At 41.4% G+C, this 15,700-nt stretch overlaps 1 protein-coding gene across 1 annotated transcript; it reads left to right on the top strand.

Annotated features, from left to right (window-relative positions):
* The first annotated feature begins 3,080 nt into the window (after positions 1 to 3,080).
* On the top strand, positions 3,081 to 5,272 carry LOC110907186. Its single transcript, XM_022152204.1, has 4 exons — positions 3,081 to 3,765; positions 3,840 to 4,346; positions 4,545 to 4,774; positions 5,039 to 5,272. Exons 1-4 carry the CDS (start codon positions 3,081 to 3,083, stop codon positions 5,270 to 5,272), a joined length of 1,656 nt encoding a protein of 551 aa, XP_022007896.1.
* Positions 5,273 to 15,700: the final 10,428 nt, after the last annotated feature.

Genomic DNA, 15,700 nt, shown 5'->3' with positions numbered 1-15,700 from the left:
GGCCAACCCTACTCAAACCAATCAGGCCTCCACCAGAGGTTGAAACATTTAATGAAAGATTAATTAGTTCCAGCAAAGCCGTAGAGCGTAAGTCAATACTGAATTAGAGAATCATATAAAATAAAAGATCTAATAGCTGTGACAGCAAGTGAAAAGAAACATAGATGAGACAACCCAAGCGTGCATACTTTTAATAATCACATAAATTTGTATGATAATATATATGCATGACATCTATCCAATCCAATCTTGTCTTTTGTTAGAGGTTCATCGGCTCAGAGTTAGGCAACTGTTTTCTAGGCAGCTGCCTCATCCTTAATGAAACTGCTCTAGTAGTCGGTGTGTTTGTACTAACGTCATTTTTTTATTAAGTGTTTATATAATATTATTTCTGATAAAATTGATTACTTCAAATTAACACAATCTTTCAGAAGGAAATAACGTTGAGAATAAATACGGAACAAACTAATGTGCAATATAATTAAGGTGATACGTACTCTAAGAAAACATATTGTTGTTTAAAAATGTGGAAGTCAGGAATTCCTTTTTAGTAACATAAACAATTAGAAATGTAATGACGGTGAGAGATGTGGACATGTAGTATCGAATCTTTAAATTTGTTAAAAGAAGGGAAAATGTAACATATGATAGATAGTATGAAAGATTGTTGCTTTAAGAATAAAAAGGAGAATAAGAGATATATAAAGGGATTGAAGATTGGTAAACTATGTAGTTTTCTTTGATCGAATGATTGAACAGAGAGGAGACGAATGGGAAAACCCAAAAAGACGAGGGTTTGCAAGTATGGAAGAATTAGCTTTTGGTTTCAAATCGAAATTCATATAAACGTACTTGAAAGATCTCATTCATGCAGGTAAAAACTAAAACATATCTTGACTTGAGTGTTATATATAGGTCTATATTCGTTATTGAAAAATCTTGGGTATATGACTCTAATTTCTTTATGAAAATACGATTTTCTAAAATCCACTCAAATCAATAAAAAATCGCACATTACTTGGTATTATTCCAAATTCGATTTTGAACTTTTGGAGGTTTAAAGCAAATTTGTTTTTTTAGTTTTTTGGCGTAGGTATTCGATCTCTAAATTGTCGTATAAGTGAGCATTTAGACGACACTTAATAATATTATTTTAGAGAAATAACGTAAAACCGGTATAATGCTTAGTTTGATCCTACTTGTTACATAGGTATCTGATAACTAAAAATATTTATTAATTTAATAAACCTTTAGTTTTTAGTGTATTATTTTCCATAGATATTTGATAACTAAAACACTTATTTATTAAACGTCTAATTAGTTGTTCATATATTACAAATAAATATAAAAAATCATACTTAAACCTTTGTGGGATTTTCACATTTTTGAATGAAAGATACACCCTTTAATCATTTTTTGAAATCTACACGTTTTTTCAAGATATGATCTTCATATAACCTCTCCATGACTCTCTCGGTTCCTAGATGAAGGTTAAGAGATGGAACCAAGTGGCCTTTTTTTGGACCATTGAGTAGTTTTAAGTTGGCAAACTAAAAAAAGTATGAAGAAAAGTTGGGGCAACACGTGGTCAGGTAAGTGTCAACAACCCTCACATGGACCAATTAGCATTCACTTCAATACGTAAGCATGGCGCATTCATGGATTACATTTCCAGTAGCAATGGACATGCTTACTAGTGTTTATTATTGGCTTATTGAATTTCAATAATCTTAACTTTATAATCTCAATTCTAGAAATTTCCTCTAATGATCTCAACTCGTAAGAATTTGACCCCTATTGATTCTTTTCTAACTGAAGGTGCAATTAATTCAAATAAGGAGGTTGCAGATGCATTTGAATATCTTGAGAACACCAAATTCTTATATGTTAGGAAAGGATCAATAGGGGCCATATTCTAACAAGTTGAGATCGTTTAAGAGAATTTTAAAAGTTTGGATTATTATTAGCCAACGGGTGAAACTTAGAATTAATAAAATCCAATAACCCTTTATAATTAGACCCCCCTTAAAAAAATATCGAAATCTAAACCGAATAGAATTTTAATTTTGGTTTCAGATTTTTCGTATCTGGTAGTATCTGAACCGAAATTTGAATTCGGTTTTGAGAAGTGTTGATGCAACAAACACGGGACCAAGGATGGTAGCTTAGCTGGTCAGGCAAAAGGGCTGAAGGGTTCAGTTTTGCCTAACGCAGGTCGCGGGGTCCCTCCACGTTTGCAAAACGTGGAAGGAGGTTCACTAGTATGATTGAGATATTTGCTTTGAAGTTCTTTCTTCGAGACTAGCTCGAATTCAGAAAAGAAAGCAAATGAGATGAATCTGATGGAGAGTTATTTGGAGGTGACAAAGAACTCTTGAATGACAAGAGATTAAGGAATCTCTGCTTTTCGGAATGTCCAGGAAGTGTCTTCGAGCTGTCTTCTTATAGTGGAAGACACCTCTCGAAATGGTATGGACCATACTAGCGGAACCTGTTTGCTTATGGAGGGTTTCCCCTTTTGGGGTTCAAGGCTTTGGACCCCTGGTTAATAGGGTGTGCCTGTACAGACCTGCTCTGACTTTGTGAGTTGGTGAGCGTGAGTTGGTGAGATGAGTTGGTGGACATGACTAGTTACTGTTCCTCGATTCACTCATTATACAGCTTTTCATCCGATGAACCTTTCAACCTTTTAAGCCCTTTGCATATTAATAATTTTATTTGTCTTTGGGCTACCCCCGTCGTCAGCCCCCCAAGTCAGAGGTTTTTGGGGTATTGTGCTCAAAGACTTCTGACTTTTATGCATGTCTTGTAAAGGCTTCAAGGGTTCGTTGTTTGGAGGCTTGAAGGGTTTGAGGCGGTTACTTTTTGAATTTTGAATTTTAATCGATTTGACAGTTGATTTGACATGTGTCAGGCGGCGGATTGGCAGAAGTTACTTATTTACCTTTAATGCCCCTACTTTACTCTCTTATTTGTTTTAACTATTGTAAAGTTTCTTCACTTTCTTTGCAATCATTCACCGTTTTCCTCTTCTCAGGTTAGTTTCTCTCTTCCATTATCGCTTTTACTTTGTTCTTATCATGGGTGCCCTTAAGGATTTAGCGAGGTCATTCTCCCGGATGACTCAAGAGGAAGTAGACCTGTTTTGCCTTGAATATGGCATTGATAAACAGTTTAATCCGACCGCCCCTGCTTGCGATGCTTCCATTGACAAACCGATTCCTGGTTTTATTGCTTTGTATTGTCGGCATTTTGAATGGTCTAATCTTCGTTACCCTTTTTCGTTTTTTGTTCTAAATTTGCTTGAGTATTATCGAGTGTCTTTTGGGCAAGTACATCCGAAAGGAATGGCTAGGGTTTTGCACTTTGAAGTGCTGTGTCGTGCTTTAGGTTATGATCCTTCATTGTTGCTCTTTCGGAGGTTCTTCCGGTTAGCCAAAAATGGTGATTGGTTTACTTTTGAGAACACAAAGGTTGAAACTTGTCTCGTTTCCTCCATGGTTACGACCCTTGGATCATGGAAGAATACGTTTTTCTGGGTTTCTGAATCCATCATTCCTTTCAAAATGGTGTGGAGGCATCCGGATGCTGTTCTCAACGATCCGGAGCCTTCCGAGTCTGAATTAAATGATGCCTTTCTTTCAGCCATTCGGGGGTGCCCTTCCAGGGTTCGTCCTTTTCCCGAACATTTGTTAGTGCTTTTAGGGGTTAGTAATATTTGGGCAAAAGTTGATCGGGATCCGGTGTTGATGAGAAATGGCCTTGGTATGCATTTTCTCCCCTATGCCTTTTCGTCTTACTTTGTTTGTGACTTATTTTCTTTATTTGTTTTTTGGCAGTTATGTCTGCTTTGGACTTCATCAAGAGTGACGATACGTCCGATGTGGTTTTTGAAGATGCTCCGACTGTTCCGGGTGAAAATGTTGTTGTGAGGACCTCTGAGCAGAGGTTTGAGGGCTCGGGTTATGTCAGTGTTGAAAATGTGAAGGGTTTTACCAAGTCCAATGTTCCCAAGCCTTCAACTCGCCGGTTATCTCGTCGTTTACTGAAGGCTACTCCTCAATCCACTTCCACTGAGCCAGTGGATTTGAGTGATGACATCGAGGTTTCTGAGGATCAGGCTGAGGCAGAGGTTGAGAAGGAGAAGGAATTAGTTGTGCGTGGTAAGAAGGTTCGAGGGAAGAAGGGTGTTGCTACCCCTGTTCAAGAATCGTCGAGCAGAGACGTTGAAGGGTTGAACCCTGAGGGCACTTATGTGCCTTCTTGGTTGGTTAAGAATGATGACACTTTTAAGGATGCTGCTGTTTGTGAAGATGCTCTTAGTCATCTTGCTCCTCCTTCCGTTCGTGAAGTTATTGCTGAGATGGATGATGACACTATGTTATCTCGCATGGTTTTAACTACTTGCAACCTTGCAGCCATGCTTCCCCAAGGGATTACACGCTTTCGCCAAAGGATGCGGGAGTATGAGGATTTTTCTAAAAAGAAAGACAAAATGAAATCCTCCCTTGCATCGATGAAGAAGGAAGTGGCTGGGTTTGCAGAGAAGGAGGCAGCTTGGAAGAAGGAGATTGAGGATTTGAAGAAGATGCATGCCATTGAGATGGGTGACCTGAAGAAAAGCTTTGAAGCTAATTTGTTGAAGTTGAAGGCTGATCGAGAGGCCTTATCTGTCCAGCAGAAGGCTTTTCGTGAAGAAAAGGAGGGGTTGAAGGCTTCCGTTGGTCAGGTGACTGCGGATAATCAGTGGTTGATCGAGCATGGGTTTCAGCAGGTTGTGACTTATCTTTTGCACTCTAAGGAATTTAACTCTGCCCTTGGTGATGTTTACACAAAGCTGCTGAACCTGGGGAAGCATCAAGGCCTTACTGCTGGCTATAAACTTCATGAATCTGGGCAACCTTTGGAGAAGTCACCCATGTATCGCCCCGAGGCTTCTGATGTTTTCAAGGCTTCTGTTGAGCAGATGGAGAGGCTAACTTACCCTTATATTCATGAGGTATCCTCCTGCTTTGGTAAGCCTTTGTCTGTTTTACAGGGATTGAAGCCTGAAGGGTTGAATGAGAAGGTTTGTGCTGAGGTTTTGGGCTCTTTGTCGAGGAAGAGGTCTTACTCCGGGGACAGTGATGATACCCTTTCCAGTCTGCCTGAAACCTCGAAAGATGCTGGTTTGGAAACCTCTGCGGTTGGTGGTGAAGAAGGTGTGAAGGTGAAGAAGACAAAGAAAGCTAAAAAGTCTAAGGGTGAAGGTTCCAAGCCCTCTGATAACTGACATTTATTCGTAGCTTTCTTAGCAAACATTTTATGTTGTGTAATGTTTTAAACAATGTTTAGGTTTTGGGGACCCTTAAGGTTCCCATGGTTGGTTGGTTGGGCCTATATGGCTGTTGAACATTAGTTTTATCTGCAAGTCACTAGGGCTTGTTTTGACTATCTAATGAAGGTCTTTTATGGCCTTTCTGACTATGACATGATGGTTTGGTGTTTTTGTTTATTTTACTTGCTTGGTTTGTTTTGTGGGGTTTCAACCCTTCAAGCTTTTTGTATGGTTGCTGCCGGGTTGAAGCCTTTAACCTTTCAAGCTAAGTATCCGTTGGTTGAACACTGGGTAGCTTCTGATTTGGTTTGTATGTTTGGTTGATGGGCTTGTTTATTTTTATTTTCTTGCCTTGTCTTTGTTTACTTTGTCTTTATGTTTTTTACACTTTAAAGGGTTCAGTGCTGCAGTCACTTTGCCTTAGTGTTTATCATCAAGACGTAGTATCTATCCTTTTCTTTTATTTTGTTGCGATTTGTTTGATTTCGTAAGTCTATTTATTGGGTACATTTTTTAGACTTAAGGAACGATTGGTGTAGGCTGTTCAAACCTGTCTATGAGACACTATTGTTTTTCTTTGATAAGTCTCATGGAGTTGTATTGATTTAGGAACTCACCCCTTATATAGGTCCATTCAACCCTTGAACCTATTTTGCGATATGGCCTGGGAGCTCATCCCCTTACATGGCCCTTGCCATGGAGTTTTTTGCTAGGTTCTCAACCTGATATTAGGATAGAAAGACAAGTTTGATAAAGTAACTTCATTCATTCAAGCAACATTTGCTTTTACAAAAGGTTTTTGTTTTGCTACAAACCAAACTTTCTAAACATAAAACCTTCTAAGGGTTTTTCCGTTCCAGTGCCTTGGAAGCCTTTTGCCTTCTGAATCTGCCAGCTTATAGGATCCGCCCTTGTGTGCTTCGAGGATGGTGTAAGGACCTTCCCATTTTGGGCCTAGTTTCCCTTGGTTTTCCTTTTTGCTGGCTTCATTGTTTCTGAGGACTAGGTCCCCTGGCTTGAATCTTTCGTTCTTGACCTTTTTGTTGTAATAGGCCTCCATCCTTTGTTTGTACTTGGCTTCTTGTATTGCTGCTTGATCCCGGGCTTCTTCTAGGAGTTGCAAGTTCAACATGGTCTCTTGTGTGTTTACACTGGGATCCATGTTGACAACTCGTTGGGTTACAACTCCTATTTCAGCTGGGATTACGGCTTCGGATCCGAATACCAAGCTATAAGGTGTCTTTTTGTGACTTGTTTTTTCCGTCGTTCTGATTGCCCATAAAACGCTAGGCAATTCTTCCAGCCAATTACTTTCATATCTCCCCAATCTTGTCTTGATGCCCTCTACAATACTTCTGTTGGTTCTTTCAACCTGGCCATTTGATTGCGGGTAGGCCACTGAGCTGAAGATTTGGTTGATCCTGTACTCCTTGCACCAAAGGCTGAAGGGTTTCTCGGCGAATTGTTTCCCATTATCGGTGACAATTACCCCCGGTAACCCATAGCGACATATGATATTCTCCCAAACAAAGTCTATGACTTGTTTTCCTGTGATTTTGGCAAGGGGTTTAACCTCTGGCCATTTGCTGAAGTAGTCGATTGCTACCAATAGGAATTTTACTCCCCCTTTGCTTGGAGGGAATGGACCGACAATGTCCATTCCCCATTTATGGAATGGCCATGCTGAGGTTATGGGGACCAAGTCGTGTTTGGGACTTTTTGGTATCGGTGAGTGGATTTGGCAGGCATCGCATTTCTTTAGTTGCTCAGCGGTGTCACGATGCATTGAAGGCCAGAAATATCCCAAATTCATGAGCTTTGCAACCACCGATCTAGCTCCAAAATGAGCTCCACATATTCCTTCATGCACTTCTTTGACCAAATATTTGCTTTGTTCAGGGCCCACACACCTTAGTAATGGTGCAAGGTATCCTTTTTTATAGAGGATTTCTCCTTGCAACACATATTGTCTTGCTTTGATCTTTACCCTTTCAGCTTCCATTTGGTCGTTGGGTAGTTCATTGTTTTGAAGGAACTTCTTTATGGGAGTCATCCAATTTGGACCTTCCTCGGTGACCACATCTTGTACTTCCAATTCATCAATTGAGCGAGCCTTCAACACTTCAACCAACACCTTTTTTGTGAGGTGGGCGAATGTGAGGGACGCTAATTTGCTTAAGGCATCTGCTTTTTTGTTTTGGGATCTTGGAATTTGTTTGATGTTGCATGCTTGAAAGGTGTTCATTAATTCCTTGGATTTTTCTTTGTACCTTTTCATGTTGGGCTCTTTGGCAACGTAGCTGTCATTGACTTGGCTTGATACTAGTAGTGAATCAGTGAACACTTCAAGCTTGTTGACTTTCATTTCTTTGGCTAGCCGGAGACCAGCAATCAGTGCTTCGTATTCAGCCTCGTTATTGGTGGTCTGAAAGTTGAAACGAAGAGCATATGTGAATTCTAGCCCTTCAGGGTTGATTAAGATTATACCAGCTCCTGACCCTTCAACGCTTGAAGCCCCGTCTGTGAACAGTTTCCAGGCTTCAGGGTTGGAGGGTTCAGTGGTTGTGGTGTTTACTTCCTCAGTCTTTTGGCTTGGGATTTCTACTAGAAAGTCAGCCAAAACCTGAGCTTTGATTGCTTTTCGTGGGACATAGGTGATGTTATGTTCACCTAGTTCCACTGCCCATTTTGCCAATCTTCCCGAGTTTTCAGGTTTTTCAAGCACGTTCTTAACGGGTTGGTCAGTGACCACTTGTATAGGATGTGCTTGGAAGTACCTTCTAAGCCTTCTGGCTGTTTGGACCAAGGCTAGGGCTAATTTTTCAAGGGGAGGATATTTGGTTTCAGCCAGTTTTAAAGTTTTGCTGAAAAAATAGACGGGTACCTGAGCCTTATCCCTTTCAATGGTTAGGACGGCACTGATGGCTTCATCGGCGACTGAGAGGTACACCGATATGAGCTCTCCGGTTTCCGGTGCTGCGATATCTGGCAGTGAAGCAAGGTGCTGCTTCATTTGATTAAAAGCTTCCTCAGCCTCATCGGTCCATCTGAAATCTTTCTTATCTGAACAATTCTTGAGCGTTTTGTAGAATGGTAGAGATCTTTCGGCCAGTTTTGATGTAAAACGTTTCAAGGCTGCAAGCTTCCCATTCAGGCTTTCAACCTCCTTCTTGGTTCTTGGCGGTTTAGCTTCGAGAACAGCCTTTACTTTGTTGGGGTTGGCCTTGATGCTTTGCTTTCCCACAATATGACCCAAGAATTTTCCTTCATCAAACCCAAACGAACATTTTTCAGGGTTAAGCTTCATGTTGATTTTTCTAAGATTCTTGAAGGTTTCTTGGATGTCATCAAGCATCTGGTATTCCGTTTTGCTTTTGATCACCAGGTCATCGACATATGCTTCCATGTTTCTTCCAATTTGGCTTTCGAAGGCTTTATCGACGAGCCGTTGGTAAGTGGCTCCCGCGTTCTTAAGGCCAAAAGGCATTTTTTGGTAGCAGAAAATGCCCTTGTCGGTGTGGAAAGCCGTCTTTTCTTCGTCTTCCTTTTTCATGAGGATCTGATGATAGCCTTTGTATGCATCGAGAAAGCATTTGAACGGGTATCCCGTGAGTGAATCAACCTTGAGGTCAATTTCTGGGAGTGGGTAACAATCTTTAGGACAAGCCTTGTTAAGATCTTTGAAATCTATACACATTCTCCAAGAGTTATCAGGTTTTCGAACCATAACAGGATTAGCAATCCATGACTGGTACTTAACTTCTCGAAGAATGCCAGCTGATACGAGTTTTTCAACCTCTTGGCAAGCTGCTAGGCTTCTTTCGGGTGCCAGGCTTCTTTTCTTCTGCACCACTGGCTTGACGTTTGGTGGTATCCTTAGCTCATGTTCAGCAATGCTTCGAGGAATCCCGGTCATGTCTTCGGGGGACCAGGCGAATACATCGCTGTGGTGTTTTAGCAGCTTTTCAAGGTATGAAAGAGTTTCTTGAGAAAGGTTGGGGTTGACCCTTATCCGCTGTTCGGGGTACTTAGGGTTGATGACTAACCCTTGCTTGTCTTTCTCGTCATTGGAGCTTTCTCCTTCGATTAGATAAGCTTCCTGTGAGGGTTGAAGGGTTGCAATCCCTCTCTCGGTGGGGAACTTGACAGTGCCATGGCCAACGGATACAGCCATGTAAAATGCACACTGTCCGGGCCTCCCTATGATCACATCATAGTTGGAAGGGATATTGATAACCACGAAGGTTAGTGATCGAGTCCTTTCCTTTAAACCTTCCCTGAAACATACGTTAAGAGTTATTTGCCCCAAAGGTTTCAAGGTTATATCAGCGATACCTTTTATGGAAGTCCCGGAGGGTTGAAGCCTTGAACGCTCCTCATTGCTTAATCGGTTAAAGAACTTTTCGAACATGATTTCAGTGGCTGCTCCCGTGTCTATGTATGCTTTGCATGTTTGTAATGTCCCCACGAGGGCTTCGACCACAAGAGGGCCAGGTAGTGGGTCCTTCTTTGTTGGGGGGAAGCAGACACACTGAAGCTCCCAAGCTTCCAGGCGTTGTTTCTTGTAAGGGGCCTTGTCATCAGAGTACACCATGTTTACTTCCTTTCCTTTGCTTTCAACCATCTTGTCTCGGACTCCTTTTACCAAGTGGGCAAGTTCTCCCGACTTGACAGCCTCTTCAATTCTCTTTTTCAGTTGGAAGCAATCATTGGTGTGATGTCCCTTTTCTTCATGGAATTCACAGAACTGAGTGGAGTTCTCGTTTTTCCGACTTTTGGGAAGAGGCCTGGGAGGTCTGAAGTTTTGCTTGACCTCTTCCGTTGCCAGAATCTCCTGAGGGGTTTTGGTGAGAGGAGTGAAACTCATGTTTTTATCTCTGCTTGAAGGGTTACGCCCTTCAACCCTTCGAGGGTCTGAACCCTTTGGGCGTCTGTCGTAAGAGTTGAAGTTGCCTCTTTTTCTAGCTGGACTGCTACTTCGCCAACCAGAACCCCTTTTCCTTTGTTCCTTGATGTCAACAGCTTCTTCTCCTCGGATGTGAGCCTCGGCTCTTTCAAGGGCTTCTTCCAAGGTTTTGGGTAGAGATTTGTTGAAATCTCGTGTGAGATACTTAGAGGTTATGGCGTTCATAAAACCGGCAACCCTCATTTTCTCATCAGCCCCCACGTAGGTTAGCCCTTCTTTTTTGTACCGTTCAATGAATGCTCGTAGGCTTTCGTCATCTCGTTGTTTTATTTGGAAGATTACAGTCGCGTCTTTGACGTATCTCCTTTGTTGGGAGAAGTTTGCCAGGAAGCCTCTGCTGAGATCATCAAAGCTTCGAATGCTTTGAGCAGGAAGATCGTTGAACCAAATTCTAGCTGACCCAATGAGGGTTTGCATGAACATTAGGCAACATTCAGCATTCGACCATTTTTCTATTCGAGCAGCACCAGTGAAGATTTGAAGATGATCTTCTGGATCTTCGGTCCCATCATACGTTTTGATGTGGGCAGGCATTTTGATTTTTGACTGGAAGTCATAATCAGCTATCTGTCTTGAAAAGCATGAAAGGTTGCTTGGCTTGTAAGGTTTAGCCAAGTCCTCTTCAGTTCTCGTGCCTCCGTTGTTATTATTGCCTTGGTTTCCCTGGGTGGCCAGCACTTGATTGATGAAGTGCTGCCAAGGGAAGTGGGCCATCATCTGAGACATCACATTGGGCACGAAATTGAAACCTTGAAGGCTTCCAGGACCAACCGAGCAACTTACCCCAAGAGGGGTGCTGGCAACAGCACTTCGTGCTAAAGGGAGCACGGACAGGGCTTGCTCCCATGTGGTATTCAGAGAAGCGGGACAACTGGTCACTGGGGATTGTAGGAGTTGGTCGAGGGTTAACTCGTGTCCCAGAGGAGTACCACTAGTGGTTGGTTGGGAAGAAAGAACAGGATGAACAGTGGGGTTTGTCATAGTGGACAGGTAAGGATGAAAGTTTGAAGGGTTGCTGGGACCGGCCTCACCTCTTGTAACAAAGGGTGGTAGAGGTGGCCCAGGAGACAACGTTGGTTCAGGTTCGTCGTAATCGAGACGGATCCTTACACCTTTTTCCCTTTCTCTGTTCACATGTTGGTTAAGGAGTGATCTTAACTCAAGGAAGTTGTTAGCGACCCCCTCGGGGGTAAGTTCAACGCGTGTAGGAGTGTCAGACACACCAACGTTGGGAGACGGAGCTCCAGATCTGGATGGGGTTGGTGTGTTAAAGGTGAGGAACTCGGGTGTACTCCCCGGAGTTGAAAAAGGCGTTGTTATTGTTGTGTGAGCTTGACCACTTCCCGGGGTAGAGGTGTTAGGAATCTGGTTCACCTCCCCCGGAGATCCACTTTCTGACATGGTGATTTTGAACGAAAGGAGCTACACGTACCAGGTCTCTTTTGAGGAGAAACAGCGGCGTAGCCCCACGGTGGGCGCCAACTTGTTGATGCAACAAACACGGGACCAAGGATGGTAGCTTAGCTGGTCAGGCAAAAGGGCTGAAGGGTTCAGTTTTGCCTAACGCAGGTCGCGGGGTCCCTCCACGTTTGCAAAACGTGGAAGGAGGTTCACTAGTATGATTGAGATATTTGCTTTGAAGTTCTTTCTTCGAGACTAGCTCGAATTCAGAAAAGAAAGCAAATGAGATGAATCTGATGGAGAGTTATTTGGAGGTGACAAAGAACTCTTGAATGACAAGAGATTAAGGAATCTCTGCTTTTCGGAATGTCCAGGAAGTGTCTTCGAGCTGTCTTCTTATAGTGGAAGACACCTCTCGAAATGGTATGGACCATACTAGCGGAACCTGTTTGCTTATGGAGGGTTTCCCCTTTTGGGGTTCAAGGCTTTGGACCCCTGGTTAATAGGGTGTGCCTGTACAGACCTGCTCTGACTTTGTGAGTTGGTGAGCGTGAGTTGGTGAGATGAGTTGGTGGACATGACTAGTTACTGTTCCTCGATTCACTCATTATACAGCTTTTCATCCGATGAACCTTTCAACCTTTTAAGCCCTTTGCATATTAATAATTTTATTTGTCTTTGGGCTACCCCCGTCGTCAAGAAGCATTTGAATTTGCGGTTTTTGAACTGATGGGGAGAAACCCATACATGGGGCAACTAGATCTTCATTCACGTGACTAAGTTCCGTGAAAGTTGTAGAACACATTATATTTCGTTACTCTCGAAACATCTACTTCCATAATGCTAAAGTAAAAAAAGATAAGATTGAAAGAGGCAATGCTTAGATGCAACGTGTATGTAAAGTGGCACGTTCTAAGGCTATAGACATCCCAACCCCTTCGCCACAAAGAAAGTGGCATATATCATTGGGGTGCATACACCAACTCAACAATGGAAAAAACCAACGTTTTTTTCCGGAAATTATTATTTCTATGGGCTTTGTTTGACGTTTTAGTGTAAATCGGTAACTATTTAAGAGTGACATGAAATGAATATGTGGAAATAGAGGAAAGAATAAGGCCATGTGTAGTCATAAAGCCCCCAAAGGGGCGTTATGCGCCATATGGCATGCCACGTCATCCCGGGGCTTTATGGGGCTTGAGGCCGTAGTCATAAAGCCCTACCTCATCATAACCAAAGTGTAAAATGCAGGGACCAAAGTGTAAAATGCAGGGACCAAAGTGTTTTAATGCAGGGACCAAAGTGTAAAATGCAGGGACCAAAATGGAAAATGGAAACCTTCTCGCGCCGCGAATTTTTTCACGCCAGGCTTTTTTTTTTGATCATCGCGCTGGGGGGGGGCGGTGTATGGGGCTCCATACCGGCGCTATGTTGTTGGTCGCGCCCCATTACATGTGGGCTAACGGGTGGGTAAAGCCAATGAGCTAGTGGTGGAGTGGTAAGGGAGAGACCTTGTGTTCCAAGTGACCCAAGTTCAATTCCTGCCCCTAGCATTTAGTTTCTGCGGCACCTGGTGATGATGGGAGACTAGGCGAGTAGGCGGCGATCGCTAGTTTGATCCTTGAACTGAGCGGGTTTTACCTCACCGCACTGTCGTGCCTTCGGGCGAGTGTTCACGGGCTTCAGCCCTAGGTGAGGGTTTTCCCCGGTTCGGAAGGCGAGTGTATCCCAATGTGGTGAATTTCGCCAGTAGCCCATTTGGAGAATTCGTTGGCCGTTAAAAAAAAAAAATAACGGGTGGGTAAAATAGAAAACGAATCGAAAGAAAATATAAAATATAGGAAGTACAAGTACTCATTTTCTAGCCATCTCATTATTCTCTTCATAAGAATTATTTTTCAGTATCATTAGAGATGAACGATTTATTTTAGAAAATTAAACGATTATTTTAACTTTTATATAAATTTATATAAACCTTCTAATTTTTTCTTGTTATTTTTTTTAAATTATAAAGTGGTTATAATCTCATCTCGTTTTTTTCATACCCTAAATCCCAATACTAGACTTGAATTCACACTCGATACTTCATCATGAAAAGTTCGCATCTACAGTCAGACAAACTATTTCATGATGTTCAATTCTTTACCATTTATTGTAAATTTTTTTGTCCGTTTTAAGATCCGTCACAACTCGTGTATTATGCAGAATGTATATAGCCTCAAATCCAAACACCGTAAATTGCCCTAGACGAGTTCTAATCATCCCATCAAAGTATCCTACAAAGAATCTGCTCATTTTGTCTAGTAGTGATTTGTTTGAGACTATAAATAGGAATATGAAGTATAAACACTTTGAAAAATATGGATTCCAGCAAAGCAATATAGAGTGGGATTAAGTCAATACTGAATCTGACAATCATATAAACTAAAAGATCTAATAGCTGTCGAAACAAGTTAACAGAAACATAAACGAGACAACCCAAGCATGCGCATATATAAAACTCACATAATTCTTGTACCATTTATTAATTCTTGTCGTTTGCTAAATATTCATCTCATCGGCAACTGTTTTTGAGGCAGCTGCCTCATTCTTAATGGCTGATGGCTTCCACGAAATCGGCTCCAAGAAAACATGGCATGGATCTGGGCATATTGTACCATTTCATGTTTTATTATATCACCTCAACCGAATAAAAGGACCAACCCTTGTGGGGCAACACGTGGGTCGAAACTCTATTTCTTTTTCCTAAAGTTAGGTTCCCTAGTAGAAAAAATAGCACCGTAGGCTGTTTACGTGCTAACGAATCGAACTGAATATTTTTTTTTTTCATGCTTGTTAAGAAAAGTGAACATGTAGGTGTTCATTCATATACGATCACTAAAAATTTAAACGAAAGCTCACCAATGATTATAAATGAATATAGTTAAAGAAACATAAACGAACAAGTCTAATACGTTAAGTATCCAATATAATGAATTGCCATCTAAATTAGTGGTTCAAATGTACACAATTCATGGAAATGGCCGGAGCCGAATGGCTAATTATGGAATGGAAAGTCGTGGACCTGTGATTATGTGAAAACCGACACTTAGGCTATGGGGTATACTTTCACGCCCCTTAACTACACGTAGGCACCACTTCACCTACTTGACCCTCTTTCACTTCACCGCACACCAAGGAAATGGTTTAACCCCATTAACGCCCCTTAAAATTAATTAAAATACATATATATAGCATGTTGTTGTGTGTGTGTGTGTGCAAATTTTGCAATGCTTGATTCTCTCCCTCTCTCTGCTAGTTAACTTCTTAACATGTAAAGCTTTTAATGCTCCTTAACACCCTTCAGGAGCGGTTTAACAGGTGTTAAGGTATGCCAACTAGGATTAACACCTATGGGTGTTAGAGTATACCAGGTGGTGTTAACTAAACTACCTAGTTTTAGTAAAAAAAAAAAAAAAACCTAAACCATTAATTTCCTTTTTAGTGGTTCATGTATATTTTTAAAGTTTAACCTTTTACACACAAATTAATGTGTGTATTAGATGTTGGCCCCGGATCTTCACAACTGATATTGATTACAAGAAACAAGAACAAGAATAAGAATGAGAAACTAACCAGAACTTCTATATATATCACTTCTATATATATCTGAATGATTGTATGTGTACAGAGATTACTAAACAATTGAAAACTACAAGCCTATTTATACTACTTGAATAGATGCGAGTGAAAGACATGTCTCTTCGCGAAACATCGCGTCTTCTTGATCTTGTGATGGTGGCGACGATTGGAACAGATGTGTCCCATGGGATGTGTCGCTCCATCAATTTTGTAGGTTATAATCTTTGCTTTTGCTGCGTCTAGTCCTCGCACTTGTATACTATTCTAATTTCAATATAAACTATTTATTAACTATTTACCGAACAACCCTCGAACTTAAGGATGTGTAGGGATTATAACTTTCATTCACCCCCTAATCACGAATATCCTTGAGTTGTTGTAGATCTTAAACTCCA

Source organism: Helianthus annuus, chromosome 14 (assembly GCF_002127325.2).
Source record: "Helianthus annuus cultivar XRQ/B chromosome 14, HanXRQr2.0-SUNRISE, whole genome shotgun sequence".
Classification (NCBI taxonomy): domain Eukaryota; kingdom Viridiplantae; phylum Streptophyta; class Magnoliopsida; order Asterales; family Asteraceae; genus Helianthus; species Helianthus annuus.
Note: the sequence above shows the minus strand (reverse complement) of the source record. Positions and strands in the feature narration are given on the sequence as shown.

Excerpts from the sequence above, each read along its gene's own strand:
- LOC110907186 (XM_022152204.1), top strand. The coding sequence starts at position 3,081 with ATGGGTGCCCTTAAGGATTTAGCGAGGTCATTCTCCCGGATGACTCAA. Across the intron at positions 4,347-4,544 it reads TCTTGCTCCTCCTTCCGTTC|AGAAGGAGGCAGCTTGGAAG; the intron begins GTGAAGTTATTG and ends CTGGGTTTGCAG. Across the intron at positions 4,775-5,038 it reads TCGAGCATGGGTTTCAGCAG|GGATTGAAGCCTGAAGGGTT; the intron begins GTTGTGACTTAT and ends TCTGTTTTACAG.